The following is a 15,698-nucleotide window of genomic DNA, read 5'->3' on the forward strand; positions in this document are numbered from 1 at the left end:
CACATGAAGCTGTTATTTTAACACTGGGGTTATAAAGCTTCATGTTGGGGCTGTAACTATCGATGATCTTCTTAGCGATTATTCTATCCATTAATCCAATAAACGAAAAAATATGTTTAATTGACTAAATCGATTAGTCCGATTAAGGCCTATTTTATATTTTGACGCAAAAATAGCCGATCTACAAGATCTACAAACTTGTATATTGGCTATGTCAAAAAATCTAAATCATATAGTTGTATATCTTCTTCACACATATCTACAGAAAGATGACTTTAGGAAACTGTAATGATATTCAATGGTTTCACAGTCTCCATAGCTGAATGTATGAAGAATACAATAATGTATGAAATAGAGGTAATAGGGAATAATGGTGTTTATGTCAATAGGTAATATCATGTTCTTGTGAAATAACTAGACAAAATAATTGCAGATTTCACAACACATGGCGCCACAGTGCATTGAGGTTGTAGATCAGCTATTTGTGGTGGGTGACATGACACTGGATGTACAATGATGTATAAACCAGGCTTATAACCTGATTCAGCAATGGACAGTATTTATGACAATCATCGTAATGGAGAATTGCAAGGCATTATGAGAGATGTAAAAATCACCAAACATCCATGTATGTCACATCCCTCATTCAGGGGTTCAAAGGTAATTCTGCTCATTCATGTATCACCCCAATACTGAAAAACATTTAAGTTCAACCACACACAGATATTGAGTCTTACGTTTACAAGTGAGATTGGGCTTTGACCACTGTATATTTTGGCACTTGAAAAGTTGGGAGGTGCCTGCCCTCCTCACGTAACCATCAATACACCTGAACCAGTTGCCGTCACGTTGACAACAATTCACTGCTTCTGGAGGTTCAGTGAATGCCACGTGTGGTAACTGTGAGCAGGGACACGGGCAGTTTTCGATGTCTGCAAACAAAGAATGGAGATACCCAAGATACAATGGATTATTGAAACGAGTGGTCGTCGAGTCAAATAAAATCATGTTTACTTTCATGAAATTCTAAATTAATAAGAATAAGTATAAGATTACGATGACTTTTCTTTGGCATACAAAAATATGCAAATATGCAGGCCCAATATTCAGTATACAAAAGAAATAGTGGAAAATAATGAATTGCCAATTTCATTGTAAAAACGTTGCTCTCTCAGTAGACTTGATGTCATATGCAGTCTGTTCACAGATTATGTGGTCTTGTTGTCCCTAAACTAGGCGCAATTGCAGCAATGCCTGCTTCCTACAGTTAAAATAAATATGTTGTGTGGTGTGTACTCACAGAACAGGGCTTGAGTCTGTTTGCTGACCCACAGTTGAACTACTATTTCGGAAACTAAACTAGATCAAATCTATGAACAGCCATAAGCACAGGTCCATCTCTTCTCTTTTGGCTTTTGTCGAGGTAATTGTTCTAGAATTAGTTTCAGAATAACCTGATGGCACACAGTTGTAAATAAAAGGACATAAAATATGTACTTACTCTGCATCGTTACAGGTGGCAGCAGTGTTCCTGAAATGCAATACAAGAGAATGTTAAAGTATATCCATCATCTATCATTTTGCACAGAAGGAAAAAATATATATTTGCATGAAAAATAAAATAAAGTTTTCATTGTTTCACCACTGCAAATCGATTATGTATGAGGTGCAATGACTTTACTTTGTCATACAAAAACAAAATAGAACACACACACACAGACACACACACACACACACACACACACACACACACACACACACACACACGTCAACAATGTCTCAATATCATTATTAAAACATTAATAAAGTCACCTTTTCAGACTCCACCTTAGCCCGTAGCACAGTGGTTCTCAAAGTGGATTTCAGGGACTATCGGGGGTCCTTTAGGAGGGTATAAATTGACCCTTGCAAGTATGTAACTCTGACAGTATACAAATGGCTATGCAAAAATAGCACATAAACAAGATCATAGTGCGTCACTTCTTGCTGTGCTATGAGCTTGTAGATCCCATGGCACGAGATATTTTCCAATGGGGTCCATAGCCAAATACATATCATTTTGGGGGTCCTCCTTGACGTGAAAAAGTTTGAGAAGCACTGCTTTAGAATACTAAATGCAAACTGGAGTGACAATTTCAAACATTTTGCAACTCGGCTACAGTACTGTATGTACAGGGATATCCGTTTTTGACGCGTTTCAATAATAGAATGTCGAAACCAAAAACTGCTGTTGGGTGACGTTCCCATTTATTCAATATAACAGGGAATAGAGCAAGGTTTTGTCAATGCAAAATAAGAACGGTAAAAAACGCGTGATCTCCTCAGTGTACCCAAACCATGCCATCATTAACTGGCTTGTTGCACCTGTGCCTATCAACCTGCCGATTGCTACGGCAACCCCCCCACAACTGGCCCAAAGGCACAAAGGCAGAATGGCTCCATCACAAATCTTCTGTAGTCAACAGGATACACAGGGTGTCAGGGTGACCATCACAGTAATGTACAGCGCTTGGCCCTGTCAAAATAGAGATACTATTAGCAGGTGTATACAATGAGCTTTATGTTCCCTCAGCCCTATGTTCCCTCAGCCCCATGTTTCCTCAGCCTTATATGTTCCCTCAGCCTTATGTTCCCTCAGCCCCATGTTCCCTCAGCCCCATGTTCCCTCATCCCCATGTTCCCTCATCCCCATGTTCCCTCATCCCCATGTTCCCTCATCCCCATGTTCCCTCAGCCCCATGTTCCCTCAGCCCCATGTTCCCTCATCCCCATGTTCCCTCATCCCGATGTTCCCTCAGCCCCATGTTCCCTCATCCCCATGTTCCCTCAGCCCTATGTTCCCTCATCCCCAAGTAGCTGTGTGAAAAAGATTGAACTGATTCTGATTGGCTCACATGGTAATAACTGTGTGCCTCTTACCTGTCACACCAGTCATCGTCGTCGCTTAAACTCAGGGTGTGGACACTGTTAAAATAGAGATACTATTAGCAGGTGTATACAATGAGCTTTATGTTCCCTCAGCCCTATGTTCCCTCAGCCCCAAGTAGCTGTGTGAAAAATATTAAACTGATTAGGGTTAGGTTAGTGAGATTACGTTAGTGAGCCTGATTGGCTCACATGGTAATAACTGTGTGCCTCTTACCTGCACCTGTCATCGTCGTCGCTTAAAATCTGGGTGTGGACACTGTTAAAATAGAGATACTATTAGCAGGTGTATACAATGAGCTTTATGTTCACTCAGCCCAAAGTAGCTGTGTGAAAAAGATTGAACTGATTCTGATTGGCTCACATGGTAATAACTGTGTGCCTCTTACCTGCACCTGTCATCGTCGTCGCTTAAAATCTGGGTGTGGACACTGTTAAAATAGAGATACTATTAGCAGGTGTATACAATGAGCTTTATGTTAACTCACTGAGTGCCATTAACGTGTTTCACGTGTTTTTAGCGCTATGGCTCAACGTGCCATTAACGTGCTTCACGTGTTTTTGAAAAATTAGCATAAAAATGTTTTTTTTTTTTTTTAAACATGTTCAGAACCCAAGATATCATCATCTGAAGGTGTGCAGCTCCATCCACTCCTTGTTTAACTTAGAACTGAAAAAGGCTGTATCTCACTTCCTTTTTGTTTTCTGTGAAAAAAACTCTGGCACTTTTCAGAATCAATTCTGAAATAATTCTGGCAATCCTGGCACTCAATGAGTTAACTCAGCCCCAAGTAGCTGTGTGAAAAAGATTGAACTGATTCTGATTGGCTCACATGGTAATAACTGTGTGCCTCTTAAAGGAGGAGTTCACCCAAAAAATTACTTATTTTCTATCAATTACACACCCCATGAAGCCTTGATTTCATGGATTTATTTTAGTTTTTGTGGCATTCCTAAGACAATACTTTGATGACCGTGTGTATTTCCGGTAGGAGACACAAATAATCTACTTTGTGTCTCCTACCGGATACATTAGCTGGTAGGAGACGGGAATCAAATTATTAGCTTAGGAATGCGACAAAAACTAAAAAGAATCCATGGATTCAAGGCTTCATAGGGTGTACAATTGATAGAAAATAAGTCATTTTGTGGGTGAACTCTTCCTTTAATATTGGTAGCCCCACCTGTCGTCGTCGTCGCTTGGAACAATTGGGGGGGTAACGGTGTCCCTGTTAAAATGGAGATTAGCAGGTTTATACAATGAGCTTTATGTTCCCTCATCCCCAAGTAGCTGTGTGAAAAAGATTGAACTGATTCTGATTGGCTCACATGGCTCACCTGTCATCGTCGCTTGTATCCGGGCTGATGTCGCTGTTAAAATCCCACCTGACATAGTCATTCTTCATAACGATGTCATCACCATTCTTATCGATGAATCTCTGAATGGTGATGCGTTCTGGGTCCCAGATGCAATTCTCTTGTAAACCACAACTCACCATGCCACAATCGGGGGGCACCCAGGCTGTGTCATAACCATGGTCGTGCCAGGTTTTCTGCAACTCATGGCCTTTATAAGTGATTTTTTTCACTTTGCCCAATTTGACTTTCACCTCAATGACAACACCCAGATCATTGGCGTATTTCTCGGCATATTTCCTGGCTTTCTCCAGGTCTCGGCTGAGGTACACACCACGGCCCAGCATCCCGCCCTCAGACTGGCGGAAGCCCTCGGCCCGGATGGACTTGGCATTTTCCATGGAGGTCCCATGGTACATGGTTAAGGTCTTATGACCCATATAACCCATGGTGGTGTCACTGTCAAAATAGAGATACTATTAGTAGGTGTATACAATGAGCTTTATGTTCCCTCAGCCCCATGTTCCCTCTGCCCTATGTTCCCTCAGCCCCATGTTCCCTCAGCCTTATGTTCCCTCAGCCCCATGTTCCCTCAGCCTTATGTTCCCTCAGCCTTATGTTCCCTCAGCCTTATGTTCCCTCAGCCTTATGTTCCCTCAGCCCCATGTTCCCTCAGCCTTATGTTCCCTCAGCCTTATGTTCCCTCAGCCCCATGTTCCCTCAGCCTTATGTTCCCTCAGCCCCATGTTCCCTCATCCCTATGTTCCCTCAGCCTTATGTTCCCTCAGCCCCATGTTCCCTCAGCCTTATGTTCCCTCAGCCCCATGTTCCCTCAGCCTTATGTTCCCTCAGCCCCATGTTCCCTCAGCCTTATGTTCCCTCAGCCCCATGTTCCCTCAGCCTTATGTTCCCTCAGCCCCATGTTCCCTCAGCCTTATGTTCCCTCAGCCCCATGTTCCCTCAGCATTATGTTCCCTCAGCCCCATGTTCCCTCAGCCCTATGTTCCCTCAGCCCCATGTTCCCTCAGCCCTATGTTCCCTCAGCCCCATGTTCCCTCAGCCCCATGTTCCCTCAGCCCTATGTTCCCTCAGCCCCATGTTCCCTCAGCCCTATGTTCCCTCAGCCCTATGTTCCCTCAGCCCTATGTTCCCTCAGCATTATGTTCCCTCAGCCCCATGTTCCCTCAGCCCCATGTTCCCTCATCCCTATGTTCCCTCAGCCTTATGTTCCCTCAGCCTTATGTTCCCTCAGCCCCATGTTCCCTCAGCCTTATATTCCCTCAGCCCCATGTTCCCTCAGCCTTATATTCCCTCAGCCCTATGTTCCCTCAGCCTTATATTCCCTCATCCCTATGTTCCCTCAGCATTATGTTCCCTCAGCCCCATGTTCCCTCAGCCCTATGTTCCCTCAGCCCTATGTTCCCTCAGCCCCATGTTCCCTCAGCCCTATGTTCCCTCAGCCCCATGTTCCCTCAGCCCCATGTTCCCTCAGCCCTATGTTCCCTCAGCATTATGTTCCCTCAGCCCCATGTTCCCTCAGCCCTATGTTCCCTCAGCCCCATGTTCCCTCAGCCCCATGTTCCCTCAGCCCTATGTTCCCTCAGCATTATGTTCCCTCAGCCCCATGTTCCCTCAGCCCTATGTTCCCTCAGCCCCATGTTCCCTCAGCCCCATGTTCCCTCAGCCCTATGTTCCCGCAGCATTATGTTCCCTCAGCCCTATGTTCCCTCAGATTGGTAAAATGGAGTTATGTTTTTGCTTCAGTTTGTCATGAGATATTCTTTAGCAAGATACCTAAACAAGTGATAGACATATTTTTAGCATGGGCCATGGAACTGTTCAAAATCCTACAAAAGAACAGACAAATTATTTTCTATTTGGCAACCATTCATTGATTATTTTGAGAGTCTGACGGTGCTTCCAACAGGTTAATTTTTTTTCTCACCTTTGCCTAAATGAGGATCTAGACCTCTATATGTCTGTGGTGGGACATATGACTGATAGACAATGCTTTATGACAGCTTTCCGGCTCTACAATGCAAGTCAGGAATACATGCCCACCGTGCAATATTCCTCTACCTGATGTAGTCTTTTGTACAAGTTGTCTGACATGTTTGAGTCTCAGGCTTATGATTATTATAATATATGTTTTACCTTTATTTACCCACGGTAGGTATACTGAGAACAAGTGCTCTTTTTCAGCAACGCTCTGCTTCACAATATAGTTGGAATAAGTAAAAGTAGAGGTAGAAACCCTAAACCCTTAAATGAATTACTGTGTATCTTTAATGTGTTTAAATGGCAGAGCTGTGTAACATTTTATTTGCCTCTTCTCTTGGCCAGTGCACACTTGTAAAAGAGACACTAGTCTCAATGTGATTTTCTCTGTTTAAATAAAGGTTAAAAAAAAAATAAAAAAATAGTAATGATCACAATATGCACTGCCTTTGCATTTGTGATGGAAAGATGCCTTTCCATCTTGAATATTGCCCACACACAGTGTCTTGAGAAGTGTAAATGCAAGCCTTTATAAGGGTATTTCAAAAGGGTAACTCTTTAATATACCCCATAATACACCAACCACAGACACCCAGGATCTCTTGTGATGATTAATTCAGTATTTCTTTTTATTTTGAATGTATACCAAAAATGAAATACCTGTTACAAAGGTGAAGTATCTCAGTGCAGTCAAACAGGGTTTTCAGAGCTATCGAGCCAGGCACCTCCAATCCGCCCTGTTTTGAGACAGAGACAAGATACAATATGTGGATTCTAGACTCAAACTTGATCAGAGATGTGCACATGCAGATGTGAAGAACACAATAGTGAACACACTTTTAACCCATTAAGACCGGAACGCGTCTGCGTCACTTTAGATTTCTTTGGCTATTCAAAAATAGCAGATCTACAAGCTGGTGCCACACTATGAGCTTGTAGATCTGCTATTTTTGAAAGGAAAGTCATGAAAATGTGTGCAAATCTTTGAATATACATACATGTTTAACTCAAATCTTTACTTCTGGGGGTCGCTGGCACAAAATATTTTCAGATGGGGGTCCGCGGCCAAATACATATAATTTTGGGGTTCCTTGAAGTTTGAGAACCACTGATTTATATAGCAACATACGTTTTTTCAAAAAACAAACTGTTAGGACGTAGAAGATATTTATGGAATCCCCCAGAAGCAAAGATTTGAGTTAAAAATGTTCGCTTTTAATAAAAAAAAATCACACCCTGTGTGAAGGACGCGGCGCCTTTGATGTTTATAATGTGTTTATAGCCACGTGTCACCTGAAGCTTGACCAATCAAGAGGCAAAGAGCGGACACGCACAAAGTCAGATATAGAGCGGCTAGCGCCGCTATAAATGTGCTCAAATGTGCACTGGGTGCCGCGCTATGAGCTTGTAGATCTGCTATTTTTGAATAGCCCAAAGAAACCTAAAAAATGTGATGTGTTCCCGGTCTTAATAGGTTAATAGTATTCTAGGAGGCAGACGCCAAAGACACATCTAAAAATGAAAGTTAAACATCTTGTTGAATAGTTGTTGAGGAGATTTCGTATTATCAGGTTGTGCTGTATATCTGTCCGGTGTAGCCGCCCCCTATAAGTGAGTTTTGGACACCGACCAAAAGATTTGTATACCCCCTAACCCTTCCATTGTTAATGCAAATCGATACTTTTGCAAAGTCAGCCAATCACATTACAGCTAGTGTCATCACCACTAACTGTAATGTGATTGGCTGACTTTGCAAATTCAGGACTGTGATTGGCTAGCGAAACACATGACACATGTGCAGCCCTATGAATAGCAGTATGGACTTTAAAAAAAGTCATTTATCCTTTTTTTAAAGTGAGTCATGTTGTGATGACCACAAACCGCCCACTTCACACTGGGTGTGATTTTTGCTCTATGCGTGCTAAAGTGATAACATTTTCATATGTCTATGACATTGTACCTTAGATAGCGGTGGGAAAAGTACTCAAATATTTGACTTAAGTAAAATTATTAATACTGCAATATAGAAATACTCCGTTACAAGTAAAAGTCCGGAATTCAAAATACAGTACATAGTACAAAAGTATTTGTATCAAAATGTACTTAAAGTACCAAAAGTAAAAGTACTAAAATGTTTGAAAATAGCAGATCTACAAGCTCACAACGTGTCGCATCGCGACACGTTGTGAGCTTGTAGATCGGCTATTTTCAAATAGCCTATGTATAAAATAGAGTCAGTTGGGTCTTGGTCTGCCGATGACCATATTGTTAATCCGACAGTTTATAACAGCTTCAACTATCATGACCAGAAGATGGTACATTTGGACGATGTTTTGCATACCTGAGTTCCAGAGATGGCAAAATGTCCTTCAGCAGGAGACTGGTGTTATGGTGACGGTCCAGAGGTATCCGTCTGACTGGTGTTATGGTGATCTTTCCAGGTGTTTTATAGCAACGATCGAGCATCACCTGTTCAGAAGGCGGGACAACATCACAATACATTAAAAATGAGTCCTCCATCTTCACACACCACCCAACCCACTGTAGGTCACGTGATTTCAGGGAATCAGACGACGGTTTTCTCAGCAAAAACCTGAACCTTGCTCTATACATTGAACTGTATGAGACCATAAAAACTCTGTTATCGGCTGGCTCGAAGTTATCTTGCTGAATCGAAAGTGTGCAAAGAGTAACCTGACACAACAAACTAATAAACGCTAAAAAAAACTTTCACTTTCAACTTGTGTTTTTTTGCAGGGATCCATTTCTGAGAAATGGGCTGACTGACTGTGAAGCTGTGTGTACTGTGCCACACCTAGCGATACTCCACAGTACACATGATAGATCTAAACATATGTATTTATCAATCTGATGAAGAAATATTTCATTTGTATGTGCTTGTTCATATTTGCTAGCCAGCCTACCTCTTGTGTGTCAGTTTGGTTGAACTTCCCTCAGGCAGTGCCTGCAACGTCTTTGTTTATGTCTGATGGGCTGGATCTGGTATGTCAACAATATTAGATAGCAGGTTAATATCGGATTGTTTACAGTTTTGATGTCATGATGAACTTGGGTGCCAGGGAAACGAAGCAAGATGGCCACAGCCGACGCTCACGTGAAGACGAAAGGCGCTAACCCACGTTATGTGTATAAAACTATGTATCTATGCTGCCCTTGCCACACGTTTTCAGTGTGCAGCTAGACAGCTAGATAACAGTTCTGGGATCCTCCAATAAAGAGACAAGGCTTGCCATTCTTGCAATTTTACTGAAGGGTTCTGCAGGGTTTTGTAAAACTGACATTACAGACATAGAAATAAATACACATAATGAATTAGTACACATTTAGGTATACATAAATGGTAAGTATTTGCATTTGAACTATTTACCCAATGCTACAAACACAGAATACAGTCACTGCAGTAGTAAGCTAAAATGGGATGCAGAGCGCATGTCATGTGCTTACACAACAAACAACCAAACCAAACAATTAACAAACATAAAGTTCTGCATGAATACAATCATTAGACAGATTAACTACAACTTATGTGTACTTACAGACAAATGATGTCCAAGGCAAAAACATTATAAGAGGAATTATCAGCAGACCACACGCACAGCTCACTGTTTACTGTAGAAATGCTGGCTTTACTGTAGCCCCATATAGTACCTCTCCCTCCGCTATGTAGCTCCGAGATGAGGTCCTATATCGTTCTCTGCCGTTCGGCTGAAAAATGTCCGCACATTTGCCACTTTACATGTTTCTTACCCCTTTCTGCACATCCGATCCAAAAAGTGAAAGTATTCTGAAATGATCACAGATGTTTGACATTTTAACTCACCATAAAATCTAACAAACGAGTTGAAAAAAGCACTTTATTCGCCTCTCTCCTCAGCCGGTTCAATAATATTATGCATTAGAAGATGCAATTCAACATTTGACCAGTAGGGGAATCAGTAATGTTATCTCTATGGGCGCAACTCTTGCGCAATGTCTTAAAAACATGTAACCGGCGGAGGAGAGAGGCGAATAAAGTGCTTTTTTCAACTCGTTTGTTAGATTTTATGGTGAGTTAAAATTTCAAACATCTGTGATCATTTCAGAATACCTTTACTTTTTGGATACGATGTGCAGAAAGGGGTAAGAAACATGTAAAGTGGCAAATGTGCGGACATTTTTCAGCCGAACGGCAGAGAACGATATGGAACCTCATCTCGGAGCTATACAGCGGAGGGTGAGGTTCCGATTGGAGCTAGCTTTACTGAGTGAATTTTACTTTCGTTTTTATACCTTTTTAACTCTACCACTAGATGGCAGTACAAACGATATGATCATATACAGTGAACATCACTTTTTAGCTTAACTTTGACTTGACTTACAGAATTCTTTAAACATTTTAACTTTGAATCTTAACATTCTGCCATTTCAAAGGCAGCACAGTATCTCTGTTTAAAACTTCAGAAGAATATATCTGAAACCATGCTTTTCCGACGCTTGTAAGATTTCTTCTCTGGAATAAACCCAAATCCTATTATAATGAGAAGTTTCCTCCATTTATTGATGTAATTAATGAATAGACCCTAACCCTAGATATGGAGCGGTATTCACTAGGGAAAAATAAAGCTATCAACACACTTTACAATTGTAAAAAGAACAAAAGACAAATAATCAAGGAATGGAAGAATTCAGAGCCCTGTATATTTGGATGTAATATTTACATTGTAGTCAGTGTGCTTTACATTATTAGAACAAACTGCCAGTTCAAACATTCAGGCTCCTCAGAAACCATGTGCAGATTGAGAACCGAACAGAATTTTGATATTGATATCCTAATTTGTATGTTTTTTTCCATTGTTTCAAATCAATAATCTATTTGACACGCACGCACAGACGCACAATTAAGTTGAGGATGAACCCTACATCTTTGGCCTACTAGCAGTGTGCACAAGACATTTGGAGCTGATCGGTGTAGTGGTTTGTGAGATTAGCTGCAGACAGACACAATCCTACAGACACACAAGAGATATTTCACTTTCAAACATGTTTGAAAGTGAAGGACACACAAAGGTTTGGGGGACATACAGTAGGAACAGAGGAAAGCTGTTCTATGGTTGATCCCTTTGCAGCCACGCTGTGAAAATACTATGTTTAATAGTTGCTGTGTGGCTTTCAAGAATAACCCGTATCGCGAATACCGCCATTTTGGATATCTCGAAATGTATTGTGGGTATGCAGCAAAGCCTCACGGGAGTAAGTGGGTCCATGAGCGTCTCACCCGTTTTGGATAGTCTCTGCACTTCTCCATGATTTCCAATTAATCCTAACAATGGATGGAACAGATCGATGTGCTGTTTACATGTGCAGCAATTTACACACACTCCATACGACACAAAGACATACCCTTCCTTTCATATGGCAAAGGGGGCCTGGGGGTCCCAAATGTAGAGTGGGTCTGCCGCAATCAGGCTAAGGCTGCACGATACACCGCCATACAGACAGAGCTCCATGATGGCAAACAGTCTCAGAAGAGCATGGAAAGGACACACACACACACACACACACACACACACACACACACACACACACACACACACAAACACACACACACACACACACACCTCCCTGTGCCACGTTTGTTTACAATGGGCAGAACATCTGCACCCTCACTGATCAATCATGTACTGTGTCTCCTGATAGAATGGTTCCTCTGTATCATGTCAATAAAACTGCAAATACTAGATTTTTCTCCAGACAGGATGAATCACATATTTTCTTCTATTAAATATGTTCAGAACAGATACGCAAATAGAACTGAACAAATACTACACAGGAATAAGGATGATGAAGGGCTTAAATGTAAAAAATAAAGTAAAAATGGTCTTCAATTACACTACACTGGAAAAAGGGAGAGACTCACACAGGACAGTGTGTCAGTCTTCTGTTATATTCATGTCTCGCCCTTTATTGCTTTGTCTCCCAGATTACAACAGTTATTACTGGATCTGTATTAGCGTTTCTTAAGTGGTGCATTACTGATTATCAGGTAAAGGAATATTGTTTAGAATTAATCTATTCTATAATGGTATTGTATTGGCCTGTATTCTCTCTATGCTAATAGCTGTTCTACTAATGTGCAGGGATTCCACAATTAATCAATCAAGATCTCTTTAGATGAACCATAAGTGCTTTTATTGAGTTTCGGCTGTGGACATGTTATTTTATGGCAGATCTACAAGCTCAGAAGAGCTTGTAGATTAGTGGAAAAATAATGACGCTTCACCGGCACGTCTCAATGTTGTAGCCTTTACCAGCCATGCTTCTACATTTCAGCGTTCTTCGCCGTTTTTTTTGTTTCTCGCGCCGTTTGGTGCACCCCCTCAAGGTTGGTGCCCTTGCTTCAGCACCTAAAGCCCGTTGGTTAAGCCACCACTGCCGAAATGTATAGGGCTGAAGTGGTTAATGTATGTTTTGTGATAACCAAAATCTACAAAGTAAATAAAGTTTTCAAATAATTGTAGTGGAGTACAATATTTGTCTCTGAGATGTAGTGGAGCAGAGGTAAAAGTACAGATAATTGGAAATACTCCAGTAAAGTAAAAATAGCTCAAACTTGTACTTAAGTACAGTATTTTAGTTAACGTACTTAATACTTTACACCACTGCTGCTACTCTGCTTCACGCACACGCATTGATTTAAAAACCCTTAATTCAAAGCTCAACAAAGTTTACAAAGGCTCCCGACTGCCGGGTGTCACACCAGCATGAATTAACATAGGAATGAGCCTAGATGCATATCAATACCATTGTGTGACCTGTTAGTTCAGCCTGTGATCTGAGTCCTGAAAGATAATATCCAATGGAAGTGATTTGTTTTCTTTGTTGTAAACTAGTTTTGGTCAATGCATAGCTCCAATCGGAACCTCTCCCTCCGCTATATAGCTCCGAGATGAGGTTCCACGCAGCTCGGTGCCGTTTGAGCGGGACATTTTCGAATATTTTCCACTATGCATGATTCTTACCCTTTTCCGCACATCGTATCCAAAAAGTAAAGGTTTTCTGCACTGCTCTCATATGTTCTAACTTCTAGCGGATAAGAAAAATCCAACTGACGGGTCGAAACACGTATTTAAATCGCTTAAAATGTCAGCCTGTGGCCAGTCAACCCCCGTCCGCATGCGCAGTACTGCTCCCGTAAGATTGGACTGGGAATACATGGCCACAGGCTGACATTTTAAGCGATTTAAACGCTTATTTCAATCCGTCAGTTAGATTTTTCTTTGCCGCTAGAAGTTAAAACATCTGAGAGCAGTGCGGAAAACCTTTACTTTTTGGATACGATGTGCGGAAAATATTCAAAATGTCCTGCTCAAACGGCACAGAGCTGCGCGAATCTCATTTCGGAGCGGTAGCGGAGGGAGAGGTTCCAAATGGGGCTAGTCAGTGCAGAGTGAGACAGGTGCACCGTGACGGGAGCAGAAAGACAGCTGTGTGTCTCATGCTGTGTGTCTCTCTCTGTTCATTGACGTTAGTTACGCTACTATAGTAACTCAACACCGGCACTGTACGTGTTGTTGCAGCCAAATGTAAACTTTGTTGTACGACGGTGTCGTGCACCGAAAATAGTAGATCTACAAGCTCACAACGCGTCGCGGACGCAAGGCATTGTGAGCTTGTAGATCTGCTATTTTCGACACGTGACCCACTGTACGCCGAAGTATAAATGGAGCTTGTATGTACAACTGGCTGCAGTCATAAATCAGCATTAGGATTCAAACAGACTGTAACATCCAAATCGTTGGTTCTTGAATTGGTTTTTAGTTTCAGTGTAGCACACTGGCTGCTGTTATAATATCTGCATTACTGTTCAAGCAGTAAATTGTTAATTCTGAACTTATTATTTTTGAGTTACAGTATGTTAGGAATGGAGGAATAAACGAACAGTAAGATTTTGGTTGTTGGTTATTTTGTTTCAACTTTCAAGAGTGCATTTTTTTCCTTGTGTGACCCTCAACACAGGATTTAAGAATCCCAGGCCTAAATTATTAGTACCAGTGGTGGACGCACACACTTCTAGTTCTATTATAAGCTGACATGTTAACTCTTTAGTAATAACCATGTAGCTTCTAAGTAACTTGAATAATTTAAATTGGCAATGACATGATATATCCTATATTAAAAAACGGTGGAGGTCACATTACATTACATTACATTACATTCATTTAGCAGACGCTTTTATCCAAAGCGACTTACAATAAGTGTATTATTCAACATTATATTATTATTTTCGTAGGGAACGAAAACTACTAATCACCAGAAGTCTTAAGTGCATTTCCTGCAAAAAACAAGCAACCAAGAGTATACCTAGCGCTAAGGTAAAAGTGCAATATATCAGCTACCTACTTTCTTAAACAGATGAGACAAAACAGCAAAATGAAATGAGCACGAGCTCAAACAAATAAGTGTATCGACTAAACAAGATCCAATAAAACAATACAAAACTAAAACAAGAGTTCGTACAACTAGTTAACAACAAGTAGGCCAGGCAAAGAGGAAGGGTAGTGCTTCCTGAAGAGGTGGGTTTTCAGCCTGCGGCGAAAGATGGGCAGTGACTCTGCTGTCCTGACTTCAGTGGGAAGTTCATTCCACCACTGTGGGGCCAGAACAGAAAAAAGTCGTGACCGTGTCGATCAACCAGAAGGACACATGATACGATATTACTTTATCAGCTGTCACTGAAATTAGAAATTTGATACACAGGCCTAACATCCGGACTTGCGAAGCTCACCGTTACTCCGATCCGCACCAAACTTGGCATGAACACTGTTCAGGGGTCCATTATGACAATAGACACACCCAAAAACCAAAATTCCACACATAGGTGCACTACATGTGTTTTACCCTTCAAATGGCCATAATTTGGTGACCATTGCTCTGCTCAGCGGTCAGAAAGTCTAGTAAATAGCTACAATGACCTGCTCATTACAGAGTAATATACTGCGGGATTAAACATAGATTTTATGAGACCAAGACACTTCAATGTCTGTATAATTAATGACATACAAGGTTTACCTTTACCATGATTTCCTTCTGTTTACATGACCATAACGTTCATCACTTTCACTTTCCTTTCATCTCCTATTCCAGGCTTGCTATGACAGAGAGAAAGACAAAGATACTTGTTAATCTACCAGCACTAATGTCTCAGTTTATTCAACATTGTTCTGTTTTCTTAGGCCTATGGCATTCTTCCAGTTGGTGACAGACATGGCAGTTGCAGTAGCTGCAGCTACTGTACCTGTAGGCGTTGCTCTACAGCCGACACCCCAGGGTGGGCGGCTGAGCTGGGCTCTGGACGGACTGTGCTGGGATCTGGAACGACTGCGCACGTCTCAAGAGCCCACAGGCCGGCGTGTTTACAC

At 41.5% G+C, this 15,698-nt stretch overlaps 1 protein-coding gene across 1 annotated transcript in view; it reads right to left on the reverse strand.

Moving 5' to 3' along the window:
• The window catches only part of LOC311044186 (superkiller complex protein 3-like), a gene marked incomplete at its 5' end in the record, with an annotated part of 29,954 nt that extends 18,370 nt beyond the window's left edge, over positions 1 to 11,584 (reverse strand). The window contains 7 exons of the mRNA XM_084055605.1: positions 1,502 to 1,531; positions 2,920 to 2,964; positions 3,143 to 3,184; positions 3,315 to 3,356; positions 4,264 to 4,740; positions 8,621 to 8,748; positions 11,555 to 11,584. Of these exons, the coding sequence (XP_083911731.1) occupies positions 1,502 to 1,531; positions 2,920 to 2,964; positions 3,143 to 3,184; positions 3,315 to 3,356; positions 4,264 to 4,740; positions 8,621 to 8,748; positions 11,555 to 11,584 (794 nt within the window). The remainder of the gene's footprint in view (positions 1 to 1,501; positions 1,532 to 2,919; positions 2,965 to 3,142; positions 3,185 to 3,314; positions 3,357 to 4,263; positions 4,741 to 8,620; positions 8,749 to 11,554) is intronic.
• Positions 11,585 to 15,698: the final 4,114 nt, after the last annotated feature.

Source organism: Gymnoscopelus microlampas (genome assembly GCF_963454915.1).
Source record: "Gymnoscopelus microlampas genome assembly, chromosome: 4".
NCBI classification, from domain to species: Eukaryota; Metazoa; Chordata; class Actinopteri; order Myctophiformes; family Myctophidae; genus Gymnoscopelus; species Gymnoscopelus microlampas.